This window comes from Varroa destructor, unplaced genomic scaffold, assembly GCF_002443255.2.
Source record: "Varroa destructor unplaced genomic scaffold, Vdes_3.0 BEIS01000007.1, whole genome shotgun sequence".
Lineage (NCBI taxonomy): Eukaryota > Metazoa > Arthropoda > Arachnida > Mesostigmata > Varroidae > Varroa > Varroa destructor.
In genome coordinates, this window is record NW_019211460.1 from 38,296,699 (window position 1) to 38,324,339 (window position 27,641).

Genomic DNA, 27,641 nt, shown 5'->3' on the forward strand with positions numbered 1-27,641 from the left:
TCTCCGTCATTTAAGTGGGTTTCAACACACCGCACTTATGCTTGTATGGTTTATGGTGCCGTTGTGGTCTGCTAGCACTGTGCTTCGAAAGTGACCTTCCGCAAAGCCGCTGTCAGTTGGTTGATTTTTGTATATCGGAAAGTTATTTGCTGCGTTTACAAAGTGCAAGTTCGCAGCGAATACACCGGAAACAATGTTCCAGGGGGCCCGCGCCATCGTGACCAGGGCACTGGTACTTCAAGCGGGGCGCCAAGCCTCAACTTCTTCCGGAAACAGCCGTCGGATGGTGTACCCCTATACGTGGACGGCTAAGATCTCCCAATTCCCGTATAAATTCCATTACGACAACATATGGTTCTTCCGATATTTCATATTGGGGTACTTGGCCAGCGTGTACGTCTACTGGAGGATTCAAAGGTACGTCTGCCTACACGAGCAAATACAAACTTCGCCAGCTTGTTCTAGCCAACTAATGAATAATGTAGTGATGCTTTAAGTTCGCTGGGGGCAAATATTCCCCGTAGACTTGATGGTTTGGTACTAGATAGAAGGTGAGGTAAATCCATTGCATTGAGGTACTCATAAATGCTAGGTTTGATTTCAACCCGTTTTTCTACGCGTATATCGATGAAGATGCGCAAAAGTGAATTAGTCGAAATATATCCATGAGACTCTGGTTCTAGCATCAGGTTTTGCAGGGCATGTGAGCTGCGCTACTACGTTTACTGATTTGTCAATTAAGTCTTTTACTATCATTACTATTATTTTCTTGCTATCGGTTAACTGGTTTCTAAACCGATTTTTTCACAGTGCACAGAAAAGTCTGCTTCTTCGAACCTCACAATTTATAATTAGTATGGTGTTAATAATTATAAAGTTATTGACAGATATGCATAATCACGATATTAGAAAAGTAACATTACTCTACGACTTTAACAAAAGTTGTGCAACTCCGACAAATATACTTCATATATATATATATGCGTTAAAGACCGCAATACATCACAAGATCGCGTATCTCTTGGTTTCAAAAGCCGTTGGTTGCAGCTACGTACTCGGCAAATGTGTGACCCTCTAACCTTGTTAGCATGGTCTTCATTAAAGTTTTATCATTATAGAGTCTTCCTTTGTCAAAAATATCTCCGTAGAAAGGCTTTTGCCCAGATGTGAAAATTCGAACACGTGACATTTCCAAAGCTAGCTTATGATTCCAGTTTTGCCGCGGTCATAGCCATCACAGAGACGTGTGATTATTTCACGATAAAATCAACTTAACGCCATAAAATTTACTAAAAGTTTGCAAATAAAAAAAAACTTTTTTCTTCGCCTCGACATAAAATAATTAATTCTGATGCTCGTTTGTTACACTCTCATCATAGTACATATATTGTTTAGTGAAGAATTGTCTTTGGAGGTGAAGGTGACACGGTAGAAGGAATGACCGTTCTGTTTCAATTGTAACCAAACAAACAAAAAACATACAAGAGATACTATCGACTGCGTTGGTATGCGATCATATTTATTCAATTCTAATGCTGTTATTGCACGTGAACGGAAAGTCAATATAAATGCCATATTTTAGAGAGTCAAGAACATTTTCGAACCTACTAAAACAATCAAATAACCAGCACAGCTCTTGAAACACATTTAACTAATTACGCAAGATTATAGAATTAATTTTTTTCAACGTTTTAGCGAGGTTTTTCTGGCAAACCGTATACCTCTTCCTAAAGCGGCAAAATTTTTAATTCTAAAATTTTTAATAAAAAATGGTTCTAATTCGGGGTGTCGCTCTATTAATAAACACATTAGCAGGTCAAAACAGTGCCCAAACAAACAAATTGACTGAATTTTTTTGCGAAGTGTTGTCTTTCATCGTTTTCATTTATTCACGAAGATAAAAGGTACGTGACCTTTTTTCGTTTCTTTTTTGAACTTCAGGTTAGCTTGTTCGCCTGCAAACTACAAGGCCTGGATGGCAAGGAGGGAGAAGGAAGCTGCTGAACATGCTGAACATCATCACTAATGAAGAGCCGGCAAAAATCAGCAATTACACCTAGCTATCATAGCAATTTAATCTAATATTTGGATTTGGTACGGATCAATACTTATAAATCTGATTGGCAAGGCACGGCCTACAATATGAAAAATCTATCGAATTATCATTTTAGCGTTAACAAAAACTATATAAGAGAAGAAATGTATCTGTATTCTAGCCAACGAAATATATAAATGAAGTGGAATCGTGTTTAACCAGTGCTGTGTGTATTTCATGACGTGAACTGAGAAATATACGATTTTGTATTTTCAGACTCCCAGTTTGTAATTATACAGAAGAACAGAGGTAATTGATGAACGAGTTATTAATTCATTATATTACTGAATTATGTATAATTCAGTAATGTATATATACATATATATTTGTGTGTGTTAATATCTTTAATTTGCTAAAAGTAAGTCTCGTACTTATGGTCTATAAACGTGATATGAAAACAGTTTATTTTGGGGTTTAACTCCTTCTGGAATCTTTAGATTCCCTTATAAATTAGAAAAATAATTTTTCAAATTTAATTCTTTATAAAAAAAGCACCAGCTACCTCGTCTGGAAAACAAAATATGCTTTAAGTACCCTTGGCTAAGTCCATAAATAAATTCATTGTTATGTCTCATATGTACGACAAGAGGTAGGAAAAAAGCTGATGCACTATTATTACTGGAAAGCCTTGTTGGCAATTTAATAAGCTGTATTTGTTTGTGCTGTACAGCTATATCGACAAATATTTGACACCAATTCTCTTTGTGCCTGAATTTATAAATAGCAAAATTATGGTGTTGGACCCCTGGACGTCAAGGGCATGTCCTCATTTAGGTTCATGTAGCATCTTAAACTCGCAAATCAAATACTGGCGTTGAAAAAAAATTGTACTCCTGATCTTCTACCCAGCTGCGCCTGCGTGACGTACCCATGTTCTAACGATGTCTCCTCTAAAATTAATTCTAAAAATGAAATCCATAGGAGGGTTATTTGATACTATCAGATGGAAAAATAGAAGTGTAAGTGAACAAATGAATTAACAAACCTGCTGCCTTTTGATGTAAAGTTCGGCTCATCCTAGCAAAATAGGGTAGTGCCATACGCCTGAATTTTACTTTAGGTCTTTGGGGACCGAAGGCTTGTGTACTCGCAAAAATCATCGTAGTTCGTGTTTTAGACTTCGGAGTTCTTTCTATATTCTGAAATTATTTTCAAAAATTTGAGATTTCTTTAAAGATTTTGGTCGCCATACGTTGTTACACAGAGTCCACTCCGAAAAATTACAAATTAGGGTAGAGAAAAAATGTATCGTGAGTATATGCATGTCGTGCTTATTGTGGTTGAGATACTTAGAAATACTAGAATAAGAAGCAAATACAAATGGTCTAAATGTAAGAACTCCGAAAGACCGTCTTGCGAATGAATAGTGTATTTATACATAACCGCTGAAGCCGAGTCAAAATCATACGTTAACATTATCGATCGGCTTTAAAATTGTGAGAAGTAAATGGACGGTTGTTAATAGGTCTTGGTGTGCTGAATTTTTTTAGAATTCTATGAAAGGATGTCATTGCCCTATGGTTTCCTACACAACTTATTCGCAAGATTTCATCTGACGGTCCGGATGATATCACTGCCATTCCCACTGGCAATTTCAATTCAAAGCAATGTTTTACACAGAGAAGGTTCTGCAGGACGGGTCCGCTTTCACGATAAAGATTCGGCCACAGAAAAGGGTCTAAACATTAGAAAGCAGAATCTTTATTTAGTGCTTTGTATTAAGTAGCTCAAATCAACAATTTTTAAACCAGCCGAAAATGAAGACAATTCTGGCTAAGGCTGTGATTTGCTCAAGTGAATATTTTTTGTATTCGCTACTGTCATGGAAACGTTTTTTATAATCAATTTTTTTCCAAGTTTAATTTTCTATTTCAAATTATGTATGCTAAGTAGTTGACATTTGAGAAACATGCTGCTTAATAATGTTTGCATTCAATCAATACCATTTTTTGCTCTTTTTGCCAGCACAAAATCTAATAAAATTATTTAAATTGGGTGGGCCACACGACATCACTGGGGTAATTAGGCGCGAAAAGTGCCAAGAAAACATGGACTGCTACAAGCCCCACATAGAGCTTAAAAAAAATGACTAAAAAAGATTTTTTGCTTCATAAAAGTTTAATGAAAATTGCACGAATCAGCGTTAAGCATTTCTTTTATCCCAATACGTGCGAAGACTGTAATCAACGCAATGTGACTTCGCTGATCCCAAACAAGTCGAGACGAACTCCGCTGTCGTGCTTCTGTGAAATAAAGTCAATTAGTTACATTCAGATTGAATAATGTCGTAGTCTTTATTATTATTATGATTATTATTATCGTTCATTACAATGTTCCAAAGAGCAATGATTATGCCTAAACTAATTATAACAAAACTGACAGAACATAGTTATTGACATTAGATTGCCGATAAGCATAATGAAGGAAATAAATGAGATATAACTGAATCGATTGCGTATTACTGTGTGCAAGAACGATGCATCTACTAGTATAAAAAAGCAATTACTAACATATAGCATAATTATATTTGTATTGCTGAAACAACATTTTTATGGTAGTGGAGGCAGATATAACTGTAAACAGGTTCCGCACGTCCTTTTGTATATAAAGAAAGCAAGCATCGTGTGTTTCTATTTCATCGGTATAATTGCCCGGACACTTGACAACGGGTGCAAAAAAGCACATGGCACATGGTGCTTTACATCAGGCCTAACATTCCGCCATTTAATCTTGCGCTACGCGAGTTTTGACAGGGGCTTAGAATAAGCTGAGCCATGCGGGGACCCGAAACGGGCCCCCCTGCTGGGTTTATAATCAGAGCGATTTTATACATCTGAGAGCCAATCGTGAACTAGAGGCTTTAGTAATATAGTTGTTTATTTGATTTACACACGAGATTATAAGTCGTATTTATTCGAGCTACAATTGCAGGCATATTTATCGCTCAGCATGATCCGCTTTCCGACTTATGATCAGAACAGCGCATATTAGGTTCGTTGCTGTTAGTCTGCAGAAAACCGCTGCGCGTAATAATATAGAGAATATTATTGAGTGCATCTAACAAATACTGCTTAAAACGACTTTTTTTAATAACGCGTTTTGTTTCTTAACACCAATAGGAAATAGATTCCACAATACGCTGTATTTAATTTTGCCCAACAGAAATAGCCGCGGGACACCATGGCATCTCAGCTACAATATTAGGGTATCTCGATTTAACTTTATTACATTCTTCAAGACTAAAAGCACGAGTGGTTTATAAAGTTAAACTGCGTAAGTTACACTTGCTATCCAACAAAAAGAAAAGGATTCTATACAAAAGGAGTTACCTGTACAAATACAAAGCATAATATGTACCGTGGTGCTCTTCGTTGCAACCTAAAATTGAACTATTTTTTCTCTATTTGTTCACTAAAGCAATTTTAAAGTAAATATTATGTTTTCCGGTTAGATCAGAATTCATACGACACTCGTAATTTTACAGGAGGTTTACTGTGAGTACTGAATCTACATTACACACCGGATTGTAATTTAATATAATACCAATATCAAATATTTTTTAACGCAGGTGGTGTCGAGAGCTGTAAAGTGAAGATGCACCAAAGCAAGCTTTCTAGCACACGTGTATGATTATCTTTATATTTATCTCTGACTTTCCGTGTAATGTATCGAAAGTCGAAATGAAAAACGTGTTACTGAATCTCGATTTTCTTTACTTTTCGGAACGGAATAAAAAATTTGAAGCGTGAGTTTAAACAAAAATTCGAAAAATGGGAAGGCATGGATGTCTTCAACATGCTAAAACACCATACTGTAGCCAAAAGGGAGCTTACATGCAACTATTTGCAAAAAAAGTCTGTTACTATTTAGGTAGTGCAGAACTTACACAACCCCCATTCTCAGAGCAAGATTCTGAATTAAATAGTTGTTTCAATTTGGAATTGACGAAATATAGCTGTAAGATTTATAATTATGCTAGAATCAGCGGACTTTCATCTTCATCCTCCGAAGTTTCTTCCCAGATAACAAAGCTACTGAACTGCCCAACAAGACAACATAATAAGTGTCTATTATAGACCTACTGCTAGCGAATAGTCGATTGATGTCGCACCGTGTGCATCCCGAAAGGCAATGGACTCGGTCGCCTGGGTGAAAATGAGCAGTCGGTAGCTAGTTGTCGTTTACGATTGAGCCGTGTGTCTTGTTATATCTAGGTTGTATGTCTCGAATGTAGGTTATATGGGGCCAAAACTAGCTTTCATAACCGATTACGAACCTACGCAGAGAATCGGTTTTGCATGTACAAATTTTCGTTTAAAGTCAAAACAATTGTTTAGACTTTTTTTTTTTTTAGTGAATAAATGCGGCGTCATTACTTTGCGTCAAAATTTTCATATATAAATGTTCATGCAAAATTAAAGTCTAGGGCTCTTGATGATTCTCAGAACATCTATACCCTAGCTGTCATATACTTATCCGAAACCACAATTTCAATCATTTTTTTGTTGTACTTTTTCTCTGCAATGGCAGCCGTTTTGGCGGACCTGGACATTATTCCACTATAAGAACTTGTGCAACCCCTTGCAAATTAGTTGCTTTGGTCTACAGTACCTATGTATGTTAGAAAAAAGAAGTGCAGTATATAATATTTAATCTTTTAACTCAGTCGAGTTTAACTGATTCACATACGAGTGGTTGGTGAAAACACAAGAGTTATTTTTTTATGGCTTATAACAGCCTAACTGCTTGGTACTCAAAAACCTACGAGAACGGCTACTGCATAACAAAATAAACTACTATTTTTTTCCGAGGCACATCAGATAGCCCTTTTCACATCAGATGGGAGAAAAACTCCTAATTCATTATCAGCGGAAAATAGCAAAATGTCATACAAATGTAGGTAAATATTTACTATCACAAAAAAAAAACAAAATCTTCAAACTTTAGTGGCGTTGCAAAAACGGCATCACTACATTAAATGAAACATATGTATATTGTTGTAATTCTTATTACATATTACGGGGTAATGGCCTAAGACGCGTGATCAGCCTGCATGCAAGTGTCACCATAGATGTCGCCATCTTTAACGCTGCTGACAATTAATTTATGCGAAAGTTTGTAGTAGTAGCTAAGGGCTTCTATTGACTCCACGCTTTGCCAGCAGTCGCTGTACATCTCTAACTTTCGCCAGTTTTAATTAACAAAAAAGGCAGAGAATTTTCCGAAATTGAAAATGAAAAAGACCTCTTTTGTTTCAGCTTTAGGCACTCTGAAGGTGTCGAAGCTCGCGGTTTAGCTGTCACCTCCTTGCACCACAAGGCTGGCATCGCCGCGTTTAGTGATGACTTATTTGCTTTCTATTTAAAGTGCCACGCCGCTGACGCTTTTAGAAACTGTATTACCGTTTCGTTAAAATGATACATTTTTTGCAGAATAGCTCAGTTTCACCTCTGTCGAATTGTGTCTAGAAATTTCATTGTATTCTTCGGGGACGATTACAGTTGTACATCTTTCAACGTGTCTCTCAGTATATCGGAGCACACGATTTAACGGTAGGAAAGAGTGGCCAACAGTCGAAAAGATCAGCTGCATCTTTTGTATCTGTTCAGGTGCGTGATTTCTCAACCAAAACAAGACTATGAAGAGCATTGTTGAATTCTTCTTTTAACCAGGATATACGTCATATACAACGCCGTACAACATTAACGTTTTCAAGGTCTGTGTCATAGCGTTGCTAAAACACAACTGACGCAACAATGCTTAAGTCCTTTTGGAATTTATGACTCTACACATAGAAAAATACGTTGTTTCTAGCTAAGTGCGCTTTAGAGTTTCCCACAATAGTTCTCAGACCGTAACAGTACAATTATCAGCCTTGATAAGCAACCTGTTTATTAAGGATTTAAGCTTTCTTGACGAAAGCTTTTTTAACACTTTTCTAACAACTAAAAGTGGCAATTTTGAGGCCCTTTGGAATCTTGATGATTTTTTCACGAAACGCAGTCGCACGATTCTTATGTACGCGCAGTTGTGATCTCAGTTATAACATAAGGGTATCGCACGTTACGTGTTAGACTGGTTTGATGATCCTGAGACATCGAGAAAAAATGTCTTGCGTTGGAACACAAAGGGCAATGCTGTAACATATACTGATACGCTTTTAGAATAAGAACTCTTCCATTCATAGGTGTACAGCCAGGCGGTGATCGTTAGACAACATCCAGAGTTGCTCTGTGTTTAACTGCTACGACAAATGCACTGGACAGTGTGATTTTTCACTAGCGTTATGTTAGCTGAAAGCCGGGAGTTCACGAGGACTGCTAAATCAAATTACGGCTGGTGCGCACCGAATTAGATCGTCGATTGCCACCTCGGTTCTCTCTTGGCAAAATATTTTTAAAATAAAAATGTTTCATCATCCGTTTCAGTGGACATTCGGGATGCCGAAAACGCTTAGAAACATTACCGCGCACACATGAGTAACTTCTCCGCTCTCCATGCAAGAATAATACTTGGCAGTCATTTGTCCGGCTTCATCACATTTGGAAGCTGTGTATGCTCTTTGGATTTGATGCACAGCATAAGGAAAAAATCTTCGTGCCGTTGGATATTGCTAGAGATGTAGAAGCCTTCGTTGTTTTTCCATAGTATTGTATAATTGTATAATAGACACGTTAACTGCACGTTAGATCAGGATGGCGGCACTCTGGAATATCTGCTAAGTGGATGAATGTCTAGATTATAAACAGAGAAAGAAATACCGCTGGAATGCATTCCATATAATAAAAAAATAAATAAGTGTTTGTAATAATATACCATTCACAAGCACGATACGCGCCAATGAATGTACCTAGAGGCACTTCTATTGGCCCATGTAGACAGAAGACGTAAAGTATCATTGTTGGAAGTACACAATACCTACAGTATTGAACGAAAAAATGGCCGCTCTGCTAGAATAACGTCTAGAGACCTTTGTCACTTTTTCGTTTCCTTTTCCATAGTTCCCTCTGACTCACACGTTTTCGCTCTTTTCCTCTTTACACCTGATCAACTACAGCGATCAATGATCGCTGTCCCATCATCCAGTCCTATGGACTTCTACGATTGAACCGAGCACAGCTCTAAAATGATCAGAAAGGTTTTTGTCTTTACTAATGTGTAAACAAACACCACACACAAGAATTACGCCTGATTTGGGACGTTCATGGTACACTCTTACCTCTTTGATCTTTGCCGCAAGAACGTGTCACATATCAACCGGTTGACGTTTCCTCAGAGAGCTCATAATCATTAAAGTATACTACATGTTGCATGTTATTTATTTATTTGCATTACCCTGGTATTGTAACATATGCCCTTGTATATTGTGAAATTGCTCAGTTACGTCGTATTTGTTACGACATTCATTCTAACTAAAAGGTTTAGAAGAAATCTTGCAGTGTAACAAGAGAGGTAAGGTTTGGTGTCAGTTAGCTGATTTTAAAAACGAATTTGAGTCGATCATCGCCGGGACCAGTATCAAGCGGTAATTTTGACTACAAAACTAATATAGATCAATTTTTTTCTATACTTAGATTTTACACAGTGATAAAAAATATTTTCAGCTACGGGTAAAATATATTATTTCAATTTCGACGATAATGTCAGTTTTGCTGCTCGGAGATTTATATATACATACATATATATTCTTCTTATTTATCTTACTTATTAAATCTTACTTATTAAATCAATGAATTAGACGACTGCTTCAATCGCGAAGCCTATTAAAAGTCGATTGAAACCAACCTCGACACATGTGTTTGCCTCAGAAGTTGGCTGGACCGACTTTGTTCACCCGAGTTGCTGAAAGAGAGTCAATCAGTCAACACTGAAAAATTACGTACTCATATTATACAATGCACCAAAAAGCGATATTTAACGCGAGATTAGAGCTGGCTGAGCTCTCTGGCGTACACACTAGAACAAACTTGACAAAATGACTGCTGAGGGGTAGTGGGTTAGGTAATAGGTGGTAATTGCAACGATTCAAATGTTGTTGTGTACTCGTTTTATAGTTTTTTTTAATCTAAGTGATTGAATCAGATTATATAAACTAATTCACGACGGATTCATCCAGTTTACTACTAAAAGTTTATGCTTCCAGACTAATTAATATGTTCAAATCGACCCCGTAAATCCGTCAGATTGGGCAGATTCTTAGGAAGCCGCTAGAGTTTTAGTCTGGGGAAAACTATGCATAATATGATGTTAATTGAATAAATATTTTTTCGGAGTGGAGTTTTTCCCGTAAAGAGTAAGATGATTATTTTTAGCAATTTACTTGACAGCCCTTAAGAGTGAAAAGATCAAAAACGACTAAATTAAAGTTGACTGTCGGAAACATTATTGCATGGGCCATTCGTTGTAGCACTATCTTACGATTTAGTGGTAGAATGGTGATTTTTGCTTTAATAGTTGGGAATCAATGAACTATGATTCACCTTTGTTAAAATTTTTCAAATGAATAAATGTGAAGATAGTATCTTTTTCTCATAGTGGGTAATTCGGGTAAGCTGATCGCATTCAAAGATTCATTTGACAATCGCTGCGAATTTCTCAAAGGTTTATATCCGACAGTTATTTGCCTTTATTGAGTCTACAAAGTGGGCACAATGCGATTTTTCACACGTTGCTGTTTAGTCGCAGAATGGTGATTTTTGCTGATATTCTTGGAACGTGTTAAATGCTAGAACAGGACGATGGTAACCGATTAACGGCAATGGATATACGGGATACTTGACACATAATAATCGATTATTGAAATATTTTAACATGATAATGGAATCACTGTAAATTGTAACGGACGTTCTATAATTTAGACTGCCAGTCATTAGAACAGGGTAATGAAATAACTGCACCGGCTAACAGAGTTTCTGAAGAAAAATAATAGATTGACTGAAGTATAAAAATGAATCACTGTAATGGCATAACTGTAATTGTATAACGAAGCTGGTGCTGCAGGATTTAAAGATAATTTTAACCGGATAACCGTTAAGGTATAGAAATTGAACTGAGACAACAGCGATACAAATGAGTTAAATCAAGGACAAAACAGGTGCGGGGCGAAGGCTGCAGGTCTATCGAGTATTAAGCTAGAAGGTGAAACAAAAGAATTTTCTTTATAACCTTTATATTTTCTTCGTAAAGTGCGTGGTTGACACGCGGATTCATGAAACAAGGAATGGAAGCGATACCGAATATAAAATCTACATATTAGATCACTTTCCGACACGGTCGTCCCAATCTAAATAACTCTTAACGAATTCGCTCGCAGGCGCAGTTGAATTAACTAATTAAGCATCGTGATTCAGATCAGAATAAAATATTTTCACTTCGCCGGCCTAGGAAATAAAAAAAAACTCACCCTCTTCTCTTACTGCACACTTTCGCGTAAAGTAATCCATCTAGCTCTAATATGTTTAGTCAGTCATCGACCAACATCGATCGACATTTGGCAAATAATTTATTCTTCTGTGACTCGATCTAAAACATTGTTAAAAGCTCAAGTTACCGGAGCAGTAAATCGATATAATCTCCACATGCAAAAATATATGTCAGTCACTGATCTGTTTAACTTAATAACAAAAGAACTGCAGGAAATGAGCACTGTCAAGATGAGCAAAAATTTTCCTTTAGTCATTAATAGCTGCATCGCATCATTTATAGTATAAAGGAAACCCTGTTTTGGAATATAAGGATTGCTAAGTGGTACAAACTCTTAATGTATAACCATCTTCAACGTAAAAATCTGAGTATTATAAATATAGGCTTCGTGTAAAAAGTCTAACAATTTTTGCAAATCTATATGTAAATCTTATAAGAACTTCTTATAAGAGGTTCAGCATTACACGTAAACCATCATTAAATTGTTGTTCGTTTTATTAAGAAATAGAGAACCCAATATGAAAATTGCACCAAAAACGTACCAAAAAGTATCCACGGTCTTTCTGCCATGTTACTCAGATCATGAATATGTTATAACTATTTAATGATTGTAAAAATGTAATGTTAAAAAATTTAGTAGAGTTAAAATTGTAAGGTGTGCGTGACAGCCATGGACGTATGCTAGAACGTGACACCGTGTATTTTTTCTTTTAGTTTCTCCAGTTAGGAATTCAGGGTCGACCTGCTTTGTTGCCAATTAGGCCATAGAGTGTTTGCCCACAAATCAGAACAAGTTTATCAAACTACCCGGGACGTACAATCCTGCCTTCTATTCTCCGTCGGCGATGGGGCCAGAAGTACAGACTCCTTACACTATCTGAAATATTTCTGGGTGCCGACATAACTTAAAACACACCAATATAGTCCATTGAAAGCTGCAGACGTCTTACAAATAGGCTTCCTTGATGTCCGAGGCCGGCTTATCTCAATGAATTATGGAAAAAAAAAGCCTGAGTGTGCTTATTTAAGTAACCTACAGGTCCTAAATGTTAGAATAATTTGCACTGACGTACACTCTAGAAATGTTATTGTATATTGTTAATCTATAAAGGCTTTTTTTTCAGTAGATATTCATTTGGCTAAGTTTCGCGATGTCAAAATAGGAAAGCATGATTAGAGAATATCGAAAAAGATATGTTATATATTGAACTTTCATATTAAACTCTTTTGTTCAGAATTGGTGTTTTGCTTATACTGATTAATCTGATGCTGCCTTGTCACATTCCGGCATACTATTAGTTAAATGAAAACAGAATTAGTTTGCCTTTTTTGTATAAATACATCATTTGCAGTGGTTGTCGTCTGTCAACCCCTACATTTTCTCATATTTTATTGTAGCTTGCTTCTCGCATTCTCTTTATATCAACAAGTTTCTCTCACCCATACTTTTCTCACCCTTCTGGCTACTACTATATCATTATCGCATCTCCAATTTTTCCATATCTTCCTTATAGTCCTTTTTCTGTTTATTGTATCATTTTTTCATGCTTTGTGTTATCATTTTATCATTTGCTTCTGTCACACTTCGTTCCCGCGGAAGGGCGGCCAACAAGTTGTCTTTCGCGCCAGTTCTGACTACTTTTTGCTGGTCACCGATTGTCTCTCCTCCGTCATACATTAGTTTTGTGTTCGTCCTTCTGTGTAAACGCATGCGTAAACGTATTTCAATTTTAACCTATCCTCGTGCTTATTTCATCCTAATACGATGGTCCCTGCAACGAACTCGAGATAGCATTTATCTGAGACACCCTGACACCGCTATTCGCACTAGACCCCCTTATTTTCTAGCCTCAGACATGAAAATAATCGTTTTGATATAGAATAGAAGGTGAAAAAGACTTGTAGTCAGTCGTTCGTTCACTCAGTGAGGCCTCGAATTTTCGTTTCAGGACCCTTACTTTCTCCTAGAAATTTTCATTCTATACTTCCACAGACTTATGCCTACCATGTGGTTATCTAGTATCGTTCCAGTTACCGGTTTCCTCTCAGAGTTAAAGACCGCACACGTCGTTGTTGGCTAACTTTTCTGCTGGTTCCTGCTTGTCGCGCTGCGTCAGCTGTATCAACTTGAAATCAGACATCTTTAGAGAGTTCACTTCACCCCTTGTAAGTCGCACGTCCGAATAATATGCGAAAGGATTATGCTGGCATGATTAACGTTGTCTAGAAGAAGCGATAAGATGGATCTACTCACTGCGTACTCGCAGTTTCACCATCGACTGCAAACTTGAAGCACTTATCCAGTCTTCTGTGGTATCGGCCCAGTGAATTGTTACTAACCATTCTATAGTCTCTACCGTAACCGTTATCTGTCAACTGTCACGAAATCATGGAAAATAGTTTCCCGGTGGTGTTACTTTAGATCTGCATCAGAGGATTTGCTTTAAAGGTTAATATCTAATTTTCATTTTATAATTGTCGTTATTGTCTACACGGCATGTTTGCTTCATGTACTTAGAAAATATACTTCATTTCTCTCTTTTGCTAATTTTAAAGCGTCTTAAAGTACGCTTTATTTTCAACACCATTGTCGGCATTTAGTCACCATCGTCGCTAATTTCGATAGTAATAGTAATAGTCGACGTTTCATAAATATAGCTGTATTAATATCCGCCTCATTCCAGTTACTCTCCGCACTACCCACTGCTGCTTAACATGTTTTCGGTTATAGTTCTCTTGATGCAATACCTATATGTGCAGTTTCCGCTCACTTATCAGCATACTCCTAGCTGTCCACTGGCTTTATTACACTTGACTCGTATTCCCTATAATTTTTTTTACTGTGTTGTACCATATATGGTATTGATACATATCTGTTACTTACGTTTATATATATTTACTACAGTGTACACTCTTGATAATTCCAAAATGCCACCCGCTTTTTATAGTTTGCTTGTTCGTCGAGCTGTCAAGCTGATTTTCGCGCATAGAAACTGCATGGTGAGTTGTTGTCAGCATTGTATTGTTGTTCTTCAACGTTCGATTGTTTTGCTCCATCCATACCTAGGTATGTCTGCGTTCGTCTAAAAACCTCTCCTCCTGAATTTTGGACTACTTAACCTCGCCCCGTATGAAGGTATCACATCGTGGATCTAACGTCACTACAACGACACAGCTAGAAGTGACTCGGGCGAAATCACTTCTCCTGCTTCGTCGCTCATGTTATTGTTGTTATCTCTGCGTTTCTAGGACTGTTTTTGTTACTGCTGTGTTGTTGAGCGTATAGCCGATAGCACTTTCGCGTGCAAATCATATACCAACTTGAACTTACCCATTTGGGGCTTATTTGATCGTCACTTGATATTTTTCCCTTATATTTCCCTTAATATTTTCACCTTCTCGAATACAATCAACGTAGTTCACTACATGTCACCTTCGCTCGCAATAGTACTGTTCCATTGTCAGTAATATTGATACAGCATTGTCAATGTGGCAATTAACTTTCACATTCCATCAACTTCACTTACTCTTATCCCATTATGCATCGTATTTTCAAGCTACTATCGAACTAACTATATCGCTCAACATCATTATTTCTAACAAAATTCTTTTTTTTCTCAAATAACAAACACCATTTCTGATCATAGATGCGTAGCCCATTGTTCGGCGACAGAGTAGCATTTTAGATCATCTATATTACTGTGTTATGCATAATAATAATAATAGTAATTATATTTCATATATAATGGTCATCATCATTACGATATTCAAGCGGTAAGGTGGCACGCACAGCATGCTCCGGACGTCTATTATGGCCATACCATACCGCACCAAGCAAGCCATCAATTAATCGATGTTCCTTTAAACAACATTCTCATGAAGCGGGTTTTCTCATTTTGTAAGCCTTCTTGCACTCCGCTGGATCTATTGACACTTCTTTCGTTTTCCTCTTATGCTCGGGTATTGATGTTGTCGCTGACATCCACGAGAGACAAAATCAACCTTATACTTCTACTACCATCGATCAAACAGATTCTATTGGCGACTTGTAAATTCTATCATACTATTACGATTAGCAGTGTTCCTTGTATGCTCTGAAATCCTCGTCGCTACAAAACATCTACGCACAACCGCGCGTTAACTTCATCATAAACTTGATATTATATCGCATCGAGCAGTGTATTTCGAAAAGAACATTGACTAATTATTAGCAATGCATTTCCACAAGTTATCCTATGCATAATTATGACTTACGAAACTGCTGCAGTTTTCGAATGTTATACTCTGGTAGCAATGCGTTTTTCTTACGAATCAAGTACGAACCTGAATCGAGTACGTTACTCTTAGGCACACATGTTATTTTCCTTCCGTCCTATCTTGATCCCTGCCAAGGGGCTCTCCAATAGCAACATGCGCAAGATCCCTGCACTATCGATGTATTTATGTGTCGACCTGTCCAGGAGGGCAGCGACTCGTGCTTGAGCGGTGACTACTCTCAATGTCAGGAATAATCTAGTCGTTGATCCATAAACGACTTGGTTGGTATATTGCATTGCGTTTTATCTGTTTGTTAATAGTTACCATCGATCGGTGGTGTGCATGCAATCCGGAAATTCCCGGGAACGACCACATTATTTGTTTCTAGCAACTTAACTATAGTGAACAAGCTTTCTATCGTTATTTCAGAATGAAAGGACGCGTAAGCAGCGTCAGATCCAAAATCGTTGTTTTGTGCTGTTCAAAGTATTAATGAAAAATGATCAAGATCGACTTTTTATATACACGGACTACGTTTACTTTCTTCCTCTGGCTTGAATTCCTTATTGTCACCGTCCGTCAGCAACGTAAAACATACAAGAAGAACGAATCGAACAAATCCGTTGTTATGACCACGTCATAGAGATAGCGTGCGCCAAACCAGCACTCCGAAAAAAACTTCCCTATATGTTTGCACATTTCCGCACCGGCATCCCCTACCGAAGTATTATTTTGAACCGTAAGAAGCTGCCCCCTTTTTATATTATTGTTATGTTTTGTTTATCAGTCTTCAACATTTTTCGAGTCATTGTCTCATCACCTGTTGATCGTTCCATATTGTCTGTTACATCTCCTATTTATCTCGTACTCTTTGATTGCTTGTTCTCATCGTGCTCTCAGTCTCTTTATCGCTGCGTAGCTTTCACAAACTGTCTGGCCGTTTTATGAAACTAGAACGTTGTTCTTCTTCTAGCATCGTGTCGTAGCATCTTGTAACCTTACCCGTTTAGCCCCACTCACACAGCACCAACCTTACGAATCCTCCCCTATCCTTCTCGCTCCCAATACTACAGACAAAAGCCGCCCTTTAACTCTAATCGAACTCCATATATCATCTTACATTTCTCGAAGGGTAGTATGCTTCCGTTGAGAATAAACTAAGGTTAAAGAAGCTAACTACACCATCGACCTCACTTTACCCTTATTGTATATGACAGATTCATAGCCTTTGTTGCCTCCACCGCGGCTTCGTCATGTTCCCACTTGAATCATTGTAGATGTCATTGCGGCCATCCCTGATTGATCCACCTGTCGACGTTGGTGATGGGCGATGGGACGTTCTTATGATACGCTCTTAAGCGGACCGAGAAGGGTGTTTACTGACGACAGCTTTACTGAGTAGGATACTGCTGCTGGGGTGGATACGGGGGCATGGGCATTGGGCCTGCGCCGGATGGGCCTCCCTGCGGCATTCCCATCATCGGATATTGCTGATAGTATTGGCCATACGGCGCTGCTGGCGAATACATCTGGTTCATGTAATCGCCGCCCATCTGATTCATCTGGGGATGATATCCCCCGTCGACGCGTCCATAACCCGTATACCAATAGTTCATCTGGTAGGGATCACCGTAAGGATAATGTTGTTGCGGTGGCTGTTCCTGCTCTTTTCCCCAGCTACATTTAACTGGTTGACCACCTAGGTCCTGGTTGTGTCGAGCGACGATAGCCCGGCACGCTGACTCCTTCGCACCAAACTTCACGAACGCGTAACCTTTCTCTTTGAACACACGAATGTCAATGATTTCTCCGAACTCCTCAAATGCTTGACGAAGAGCGTCTTCCGAAGATGCAGCCGGTCCTAAGCCACCGCAATAAACGGTACAGTTAGTTGGCGATGACTGATTATAGACTTCGTCATAACTCAGATTTTTGTGATGACCACCATGGCCGCCGTGTGCGAGAGTTTCATCTTTCTGCATAGGCTTACGAGTAGCCCAGTTTGTGCGAATCGCGCGACTGCCTAACCACGAACCATTCATCATTTGAATTGCGTTTTCGGCATCTTCTTTGTTCATAAACGAAACAAAACCGTAGCCTTTCGACTTTTGTGTGGCCGAATCCTTGACAACACGACAATCGGAGATTTCACCGAAGGGCGCGAATGCCTCACGAAGTTCATGCGTCTCTACCTGTGGCGAGAGATCACCGACGAAGATGTGATGGTGTTTGGATGTGTCCTGTCGATGATGTGCCTGGTTGTGCTGGACCGCGGAAGAAGCCCAGTTGACGCGTAGCTCCTTGCCGAGACACATTCTCTGGTTCATGGCAGTCAGTGCAGCGCTTGCGTCCGTATGATTGACGAATTCGACGAAAGCGTACGGATCGCCACCGGACTCTGTGATAATCTTACAGCCTTGAATAGGGCCGATTTGACCAAACAGTGCTGCCACGAGCTCATCCGTGACGCCCGATTCGAGGTTGCCGACGTACAGCGTGCGCGGCTGGTCCACGTCGGCCGCTCCGCCTGCTTGCGACATCTCTTTTCCCGGCTCAGTAGACAATTTCTGGCAGGAAAAGATAACGAACGGACTTCTACCCAACAGCGACAGCACGTAAATAAACTGTCACTACACCGTTGGGCTACTTCTCAGAGTTGCAACGAAGAGTGAGACTCGCCAATATTTTGGGTTGGCAGCTTGCAATCCGATTTACTCGCTGGTTCGTGTCTTTCAGTGAGTATGTCACCGAAGAACACGCAAACAGCCACCAATGATAGGCTCTAGGAAGTAACCGGCCACTCTAAGTCACGCACTTCCACGTTCACAACAATGGTGTACACGCTGATAAACAAGCGAACCAAGAGGTAGATGGCAGTTGGTAAATAAAGTAGTACCAACGTTTCCTGCATAAACAATGATATGCTGTCGGTTTCGGTAGAAAGCGAGCTGGTAAAAATTAACCAGCTTTGTTTTCTGTCCAGCTGGCGATGGTGCGATGCAGTAAGCTCAAGAACCGCCGAATGGTACAAAAGAGCACTATGAAGTGCGTTGTCGAAGTTTATAGTAGTCGTTAGTCGTTGTAGCTGCTGCTGTAGCGTTATGTCAGTCGTCGTTGTTGTTGTTCCCGTTGATGTTATCGACTGTTGTTGGCCACTGAGTCCTCCAGTCAATGTTTAATAATCGTCAGCGGTCATAGTAGCAAAACACTGGAAGTAGGTATGTATAATAGCCAGGCAGTCACAACATGGTACGGGGTAACAGCAGCAGCAGCAGCAGCAGCGGCGGCGGCGGCGGCGGCAGCAGCAGCAGCAGCAGCAGCAGCAACCGCTCTGCTCTGTAGTAATAGTAGCAGCAACAGCGGGGAATTGATACGGCGACGACAAGCACGACCACAGCCGGACGCCACCGCTAGACGAAGGGCCACGACACAACTTTTACGGAAACGAGACGCACACACATACAGGAGCGAGAAGAGAAACGCTTCCAATAGCAGCAGCAATAACAACAGCAGCAGCAATCGTCGTCGTCACAATCGCACTCACTGATTTCTTTAATAGGCTGAGCAATCGACATACAGGCACACGCACGCACTCATGCACGCCCGCACAGTGCCGCTTGCTTCAGCACTTGTTGGTTAGCTGCCGGCAGCTGCACGTGAAGTTGTATGTGAAGGAATAGGAACGTACGCGGGAGGGGGCTGGACAGGGCAAACACTCACGCTATAGGCACAGGTAGGTGGAAGTCGTCGGTTAGTCGTAGGTACTCGTAAGCCGGTTATTCCTATCGTTTCGTTTTGGGAACGACGAAATGTATGTGAGTTGTTGATGCCGCCTGGACTTTTTGGTCACACGAGCGGTAACATTGACGGGCTCACACTGGATAGAGCTTCGACAGACAACACATGCATCCCCACCACAAAGCGCCGCGAATCTTCTGGCCGGCAGCCGGGATCGGACCAAGCACAGAGGATGTCGTCGCTGACGACACGGCGACGGCGCTTGGAACAGCAGTAACAGGAGCTTTGGAGTCGACTGAACCTGAGCCAGTAGCGGCAGACAAACGTTTTTTGGGACAGACAATTGTTGCAGTTGATTGTACGGTATTCGCAGCAACTGTAGTAGCAGCAGCTTCTACTACCAGCCACAACCACTCAAGCCAACTGCACACGCAGTAGCAGCAGCAACAATCGGTCAGTCAGCCAGCCAGCCAGCCAGTAAGTAATAAGTAGACTTATTCTTGTAGCGGCAGCAGCAGCATAACCGTACGGTCGTCGTCGGCACCAGAGGCACGGCTGGCGGCTCGTCAGATCGGCTCTCAAAATCTAGTAGTATTCAACTAGCGCTCGGCGGCGGCGGCGGCGGCTGCCAATGTGGTAGACAACGACCACTACACCAGACAAATGGCAACGAGCGATGAGAACCGACGACGGGCAATACAGACAGACAATGGTGGGTCGAGCGAAAAACACAGCAGACACTTACATACACAGGAACAACAATGACGATCGTGGATCGCCAGCCACGAAAACAGCAGAGGAGAGCCTACTTTCGAGCTGATCGTCAGCCCGCCGGTCTGGCACTACCACCGTCGCAACGCAAGTAGCAGACGCTCTCACACAAAATGGACCCGCTGCTAGTCGTTCGAAAAACGCAGCTGAAGCGCTAACAGAGCCAAGGCTGACACCGCCGCACGGGATCACTCACTAGCCACCACTCACGATCTTATAAAAGAAGCTCAATCTGGCCTGTACACTATGGCGCTAGCGATGGGCGAAGTGGCGTTGATAGTAGCTTCGGCTTTATCGACCACGCTGACACAACGTGCTAGTCACTAATCGTATTTGTGTCGCCCTCCCAGCATACGACAATCGACCGTTTATTGTTTACGAAATTTCTATACAACGTATGAATCCATGCGGGTATTTTCAGTTTTTTGTTTTCGTCCACATCATGAAGATGCGCATAGTCTCATCTTGGTGCGAACTGCGGCGATCTTATCGAATTGAACCTTCTATGTGGAACGGAATTTAACTAGGCAGCTTCGAAACGGGTTTCGGTGGCGCGGGAAGTTTAAATAGCATAATTCGGTTGCGTTACGACGGTGAGTTTTTAGTCTCCTAAAAGTTAATTGGCTGAAAACTCAGACTAAAAAGAGTACAAAAATAATCTTTTCAGTCTTCTCTCGTTACGATAAATTACATTGTTGAAATAAAATTGAATCACGTCATCCTGAGATGATGAATAAGATCGTACGCCCAAACTTGAAAATGTAAACATCTTCCGCACTTGCGCAACAAAAATCATCTTTTGCAGAGGTTAAGGGAAAATTCAAAACAGACACTGACGTTTGCTGCTAAGGTGTTTATATGGTACTGTAGGACTCTCGCCCACTATACCGTAAACCACGTATGTTCGGGCTTGTATGAGCTCTAAATGTTTCGAGTTTTACATCCGACACCGTCGTTAAGCATTCTATTAGAATGATAGTTTCTAGCTCATAACGAAGTTTCTACGCCCGAATTCGAACTTATACCATCACGTGTCCCTAAGATTAACAGGCAGACACGGTACCCACTAAACCATCACAGGAAAATATATTAACTAACGCAGAGTATGTGTCCAATTAGTAGTGACACCGTAATGTGTACATTGAATCCCAAATTTCCTTTTACGGTCTGCTATAGTTTAGCGAACTTCAATAAGCATCAGTCTACAAAATTAATTTATTCATTAGCTCTCAAATGACAGAACCGAAGCCCTGAAAACTTCTTAGATGAAGATAGACTTCAAGATAAAGAGACCGAAGCCGATTTATTATTAATAAGAATGATTATAAAAATCCTTCAATTAAAAAATTCACTTTTATTTACTACATTTTATAGAATGCCAAAGGTACCTCGTTTACATTGCGAGCTGATAGTATCTAAAGGATTAGCACACTGCAGATAGAAAAGTAGCGCGATTTCGTTTCAACGAAAAACTAAACATCAAACAGCGACTTCTGATCTGGAACGCGGCAAAAGTACATAAGTGCGCTGCGGACAACGACTGCAGCGGAAGAGATCAGAATTTCTCTTTAAAGTAGTAATAATGATAATGTAGAATTATGCCATTTTGTATGTTAGCTTTTAAATATTCGTTTAAACAAAAGGTAACTAACGAATTCAAACCGAAAAATCTATTATTTGTCTAGGTTTTAGGTGTCGTTTTCATTATGTAGCTACGATTGTAAAGGATGACCAAAATGGTTTTTAATAAAAGTGTCTTGGCACTCCAATACTTATGCCCCAGATTTTACATGGAAGAAACATGTACATGTTGCTACTATCAATAATTTATACCCAAGGTGAACTGCTACACATTATAGGCTTAATAATTGAAGGTTATTCATTTTTAATAATGTGCCAAATACTGGATGGACAGCAGTTTTCAACTTAAAGACAAAACATGTTTAAAGTATGATAATTTATTAAAATAACTTGCGTCAAATTGTACTACATATGCACGTTACTATATATACACGGCGCTGTTCGCAGAGGGTTCTTGGTAGGGCCGCAGTGTCCCCAGCTTTATCAATGCGACTCGACCCGGATCCACCAATATAATTTTTTTAACAGTTTTAACAGTTAACAATCGATTTTTGGTCACTGACAACAGACTTATTATAATGCAATCCCATTTCACAGCACGTATACAACAGCACAGTATTGATTATGAAAAGTAAACGACCAGTGAATTAACTATTGTCATTATTATTATTATGAATGTTCTTAGGCTACTATAGGATCAATTAATGGACAGCGCTACAAACAAATAATATAGACCGAGCTGAAACACATTGATTGAATTTTACTAAACCGGTAAAGGGCAAACTTTTTGCATTATACTTAAAATCCTCACCAAAACAAGATACACACTATATGACGTAGTCTAGTTTAAATACTAGTATTTTTGGATTACCTGCTGCTAAATGCGGTCACTTTGCTAGTGTTTTCCTGTGCATACGGCCATAGCTCATGGGTGTGCAAAGTTTTTTTTTTTCATTTAGATCTTTACCCAGCATTCATAAATGCACAACTACAAGGAACCACTGTTATATACTGATTTCCATCGAATGTCTGTCTCGTAAAGATCTTACCGAAAACTGATTTCAAGCCCTTCTGGCGTTTCGAATTTCGTTCGCCAGAACCTTATCACAAATCGAACATAGTGTATTTGGTGTTTCGCTAACCATCCGTCGGCAACGAGGACAGGCCTGGTCGTTGCAATCGGTTACCTTAATGAACACAGTAGGAGTGACTTCTAAACAGGTTTCATCTGGATTGGCTACCACCAGGATCGTTTTAGAGCACTGAAGAAAATCAGTTAAACATGAATTTTTTGACAATGACTCTCTTTGAAACTCTGCGAACATTTCAAGCAGGCTATGATTTTTGAGATAGAATGTCACCGTTTGCACTTTCGGTTTCTGCCCGGCTTGTTTGTTAAAGACCTGACGGCACTTACTCAGTAATTCGCCTGCCTCGGCCAAACTTGGATTATGCCACTGCTTTTCACAGCAGTGAAGCGAATCTTTATACAGCTTCATGTTGATGTGCAAAAGCACGTCGGACGTCAAATGGGGCAGTATGGCTGATGTATGACGAACCATAAAGTGCAAAAGGTGTTTTAAGGTAGTACAGGCTGATTTTCTTGCGAGTGACTGCGCCGCATGACAGTACAAACGGGTCTTGATTGCTTGAAAATACTCAGCTGAAACGGTGTTCGTTACGAAGTTCACTAATTCTTGACACACAGCATCATAGCGCATTGCCTCGTACATTTTATTCAAATCGTTGTCCACTTCATGGATCCTATGCAACATCAACCTGTCTAGGCCAAGTAGTTGATCGTAGTCGAGGTTGTCAGCGCAATCAGTACTTTCCACATTTCCGAGTATGAATTTGAATGTATTTCGAAGTTTTCCCACAGTAATAGCACAGTCATCGAGTACGCACTTCGCAGTAAAAATGTTATCAGGCGTGCAAGCGTGTGCTGCCACCCACCATCGTAATACGTCAACACCGTATGTATTTACAATGTCGTTCGGACTTATGACATTGCCCAGTGACTTCGACATTTTACGGCCCTTTGAATCGAGCGTAAAACCGTGCAAAAATATGGTCTTGTAGGGAGCCTGGCCTGTCAGAGCAACACTGGTCAGCAGAGATGACTGGAACCACCCCCGGATTTGATCCCCACCCTCCAAGTATAGATCGGCTTGTCGCCCTTGAAGTACCGTCCGCCAAGATAGGCCACTGTCCATCCAGATATCCATTATATCTTTGCCAAGACTTCCTTCAATTTCCAGCATATTCTGCGCTTCAGGAGACCACCAGAAATCTATTCCTTTCTCATGAACTAGTTTACAAATTTTTTCTATAAAGTTACGACTAGTTTTTGGCTTTTCGCCTACGTAGAACACAGGGATAGGAACACCCCAAGATCTCTGTCGTGATATGCACCAATGAGGTCGTTTTAGAAGCTGATTGATAAACATAGTCCTCGCGGAATTCGGAATTACACTTACTTCCTTTTGGAGTGCATCAATTGCCTTATATCTTAGGGAGCTAAGATCAATAAACCACTGTAGTGAGCTTCTTATAATGACTGGTCTTTTGCTTCGCCAATCGTAGGGATAGCTGTGAACATAATTGTCGATGTCAAACAACATGTCCAGCGACTCAAGTCGTTTAATGATTTGATCGTTGCCTTTACCCAAAACACTTAATCCCTCAAGTAAACTAAAATGGTGATTATAGTTCCCTTTCTCGTCTACGATACATGGATCCAATCGTAGATTATTTCCAATAGCATTTGCATAATCCTCGAGGCCGTGGTTAGGAGCTGAATGCAAAAGACCAGTTCCCTTGTCAGCCGTTACATGATCTCCAAAGAGGAAGACGCCGGCTTTATTTGTTAGAGGATTTCTGTACCCGAGCTTTGCAATACATCTCATATCAACTTCTGCCACAGTTTCCAATTCGCATTTTAAGGCTGCTTGCAGCGTGTCCAGCATATTTCCGGACACAATCATGCCTTCGTTGCTGTTGCGGGTCTTCACGATAACATAGCGAAGTTTAGGTGAAAAACATATTGCTTGATTTGCAGGTAGAGTCCATGGTGTAGTCGTCCAGATAAGTGCACTAAGTGACTCCAACCCCGTAGGAAGGTCAAAGCCTTTGATAGGAAACTTCACGAATACTGCAATACTCGTATGGTTGTTTTTATATTCGAGCTCGGCCTCGGCAAGAGCAGTCTGATTAGAGGGCGACCAGTATACGGGTTTCAGATCCTGAAACACAAAACCCTTCTCATATAAATCATTAAAACCCCGCAATTGCTCCGCAATATAGCATGGATCAAGTGTCTTGTAAATATTGTTGTCCCAGTCAGCCATCACTCCCCATGACTTGAAGGAGGCCATTTGCTCTTCAACTGTTTGAAGGGCAAACTCTCGAGCGATTTGTCGAATCTCTTGTGGTTCCATTTCCTCACCTGGAAATAATTAATGAAAATGTTGTAAGTTATTTGTCTATAATATCTAAAATGATTGGGTTTATTTTCAGTCGGTGTCCTGAGTTAATTGTTCTATCAGCCTTTAATTTAAAACTACACGAGGGAAAATGCTACAGACTGCTTCCTTTAGTTTGATGAATCTTTTTATAAGTACTGTCGTAGGTGCATTGTAAATTCATTGTTTGGAAAATAAATACACAACTTTCTAGTTTGTTGCCAGTTCATTTTGTATAATTTCCTTAAAATCTCAACAACGAAAAGGAGATAATGCGAAACGAAAGAGATTTCCGCACAGGTCTTACGTTTTAGGCTTGCTTTCAGAAGACGACATATGCAACTTGTTCCCAACTCGAACTTCAGTTGAAAACAACGAAGCGCAAGCAACGCGAGTTGTATTTATAAAACGGTCAAAATGGTGATCCAAAATTGTATTTTTTGTTTGAAATGAGATGTTTTTAAACTAATGGACAACATAATGCCACCGTCGGTAAATTCGTTAAATAAAAATAATATAAAGCCGTCTCGGGCAGATACAAGCTCTATTACATCCTAAATACTCTGTTTTAAATAGTGCTTCATGTATTAATTACATATACTATAATGTTGGTCAATAAGTAAGATTTTTAGCATTAAATTACTGTGCCAATTAAAACGCGCTTGGTGCTGTTTCTCAGGAATATAGATCTGCATTTAGAATGTATTCTAGAGATAAAGCCTTCACTATGCAAACCAAACAAAAATCCGCAATGTGCTCAGAACCGTCGGTAATTTTGATCGAGAAACGGATAGTAGTGATGGATACATGGTCTAATCAGACGGGGGAAAAGTTTAAAACTTCTGGTGGTTCGAAACTATTACCGTAATAAAATGCGACGTACCTTTTTTTACAGGAACAGCTTTTGCTTCTATTGGCAGTCCATGACAGTCCCAACCTGGTACATAATCTACCCTGTAGCCAGCGATTGCTTTTTGGCGACAAGTAATATCCTTAAGAATCTTGTTTACCGCGTGGCCCAGATGAACCTGCAATGGTAGAAATATTAACGCAACTTTCAAACGAAAACTTGAATTGAGCTGATGATTTGAGTTTAATAGATGTGCATCACAGATTGGTTTTCGGTATAGATTTTATATTTATACTAAAGATACATATTCAATATCCTTAAATAAGGATACTGTGTAAAAAAATATTGGACAGTGCTCGTCATCATAGTTGAATACTTCAACATGACATTTTTAGCCAGATGCTTTATACATTTGCTAATTCACTGAGCAACGTCAGGGTAGTAAGTAGCATACTGCTACAATCTCACAGGTGTCGTTAAATAAAAAAAAAATAGTTTTGACAAGCACGAGAGATATAACTTAGGTTATATGATAGGTTACAGAGATGTTAGACAGGGTTCAGGCAGTGTTGCATTCTGTAATTTTGAAGTCATCGCCCGACTGATGAAAATGCTCAATTTGTAAATAAAACAGTTGGAAAAAAATAATGACAATAAAAGGTCAATTGTAATACTAATTTCTGGTATTCCTATCCAGAAACTGCCTTTTTTTCAACGACTCCGTCTTTATCTCTTAGCTTTCTCTTTACCTGTCCATTGGCGTAAGGTGGTCCATCATGCAAAAGGAACTGCGGTCCGTCATGTTCTCTCTGCCACAGATACTGTGAAGAACAGATACCTGCTTTTTTAGCTATCTCTGCATCATACTGAGTCTTCTTCTCTAGCTCGATTCGCTGCGGAAATGTGGTCTTTGGTAGAAGCAAAGAAGTCGTATATCCGCTCTTACACCTCTTTATTACATGAACCTTCCAAAGCTGCCTCATGGCGCGCGATGTCTCTTTATGTATTAAATCCTATTCTGCTTCTTTCTTGATCTAGCAGTCTTTCGATATTTTAACTATAGGCTTCGTTACAAACGCTACGAGATTTTTAAACTGATCAATAATGCTGCACCGTCCACTTATGTGCTCTGGAGCGCTCTCGTAAGTTGAAATATACAGCTTCAAATATATGCAAAGAAGGTGATCTTTCTATATAAACGGCGTTTTTTATATCTTTTATATTACACCATTCAGTAACATTACACTGCTGTACTAACAGTATTAAACCTTTTCGCTTTCAGTCTCCTTTTTGGCGTGGTGCATCGCGGGTAGATTCGCGCAGTTTGTTTACGAAAATAAAACATCACAGACGACCATCATCGTACCAACTAGATCATCGTCATGTTCGTTCTTTTCCTCCTCGTAGTCAACCGGCAAAGGACGCTGCCATTATTTGAACTGAACAAGATGTCGGTAGCCGT

General features: G+C 39.8%; 3 protein-coding genes and 1 long non-coding RNA gene across 6 annotated transcripts; 1 reads left to right on the plus strand and 3 right to left on the minus strand.

The window, feature by feature from the left end:
- The first annotated feature begins 37 nt into the window (after positions 1 to 37).
- On the plus strand, positions 38 to 2,257 carry roh (reduction of Rh1). Its single transcript, XM_022814223.2, has 2 exons — positions 38 to 417; positions 1,942 to 2,257. The coding sequence occupies exons 1-2, from the start codon at positions 194 to 196 to the stop codon at positions 2,024 to 2,026; spliced, it is 309 nt and encodes a 102-aa protein (XP_022669958.1). The 5' UTR covers positions 38 to 193; the 3' UTR covers positions 2,027 to 2,257.
- Positions 2,258 to 4,192: 1,935 nt separating this feature from the next.
- LOC147754681 (uncharacterized) lies at positions 4,193 to 9,002 on the minus strand. Its single transcript, XR_015317480.1, has 2 exons — positions 6,178 to 9,002; positions 4,193 to 4,338 (listed from the first exon to the last, which is right to left on the minus strand). It is a non-coding gene; the product is annotated as an uncharacterized LOC147754681 (long non-coding RNA).
- Positions 9,003 to 12,837: 3,835 nt separating this feature from the next.
- On the minus strand, positions 12,838 to 20,749 carry LOC111254142 (nucleolysin TIAR-like). The gene has a single exon (XM_022814704.2). It carries the CDS (start codon positions 18,313 to 18,315, stop codon positions 17,167 to 17,169), a length of 1,149 nt encoding a protein of 382 aa, XP_022670439.1. The 5' UTR covers positions 18,316 to 20,749; the 3' UTR covers positions 12,838 to 17,166.
- A 1,477-nt stretch (positions 20,750 to 22,226) lies between these two features.
- IleRS-m (Isoleucyl-tRNA synthetase, mitochondrial) lies at positions 22,227 to 27,633 on the minus strand. Of its 3 annotated transcripts, none has more exons than XM_086975394.1 (4): positions 27,448 to 27,633; positions 26,929 to 27,000; positions 26,213 to 26,357; positions 22,227 to 25,313 (listed from the first exon to the last, which is right to left on the minus strand). In XM_086975394.1, exons 1-4 carry the CDS (start codon positions 27,481 to 27,483, stop codon positions 22,927 to 22,929), a joined length of 2,640 nt encoding a protein of 879 aa, XP_086831520.1. In that variant the 5' UTR covers positions 27,484 to 27,633; the 3' UTR covers positions 22,227 to 22,926. The 3 variants fall into 3 exon arrangements, with proteins under 3 accessions (XP_086831520.1, XP_086831518.1, XP_022669310.1); XM_086975392.1 differs by having other exon boundaries at positions 27,438 to 27,577; XM_022813575.2 differs by having other exon boundaries at positions 26,929 to 27,585.
- Between the last annotated feature and the right edge of the window lie 8 nt (positions 27,634 to 27,641).

What these genes read in the sequence shown, in the direction of transcription:
- IleRS-m (XM_022813575.2), bottom strand. Translation starts at nt 27,162, where the DNA reads ATGAGGCAGCTTTGGAAGGTTCATGTAATAAAGAGGTGTAAGAGCGGA. An exon ending in CACCTTACGCCAATGGACAG is followed by an intron (nt 26,358 to 26,928) that starts GTAAAGAGAAAG and finishes CTACCATTGCAG; the next exon opens with GTTCATCTGGGCCACGCGGT. An exon ending in AGCTGTTCCTGTAAAAAAAG is followed by an intron (nt 25,314 to 26,212) that starts GTACGTCGCATT and finishes AATTATTTCCAG; the next exon opens with GTGAGGAAATGGAACCACAA.
- roh (XM_022814223.2), top strand. Translation starts at nt 194, where the DNA reads ATGTTCCAGGGGGCCCGCGCCATCGTGACCAGGGCACTGGTACTTCAA. An exon ending in GTCTACTGGAGGATTCAAAG is followed by an intron (nt 418 to 1,941) that starts GTACGTCTGCCT and finishes TTTGAACTTCAG; the next exon opens with GTTAGCTTGTTCGCCTGCAA.
- LOC111254142 (XM_022814704.2), bottom strand. Translation starts at nt 18,315, where the DNA reads ATGTCGCAAGCAGGCGGAGCGGCCGACGTGGACCAGCCGCGCACGCTG.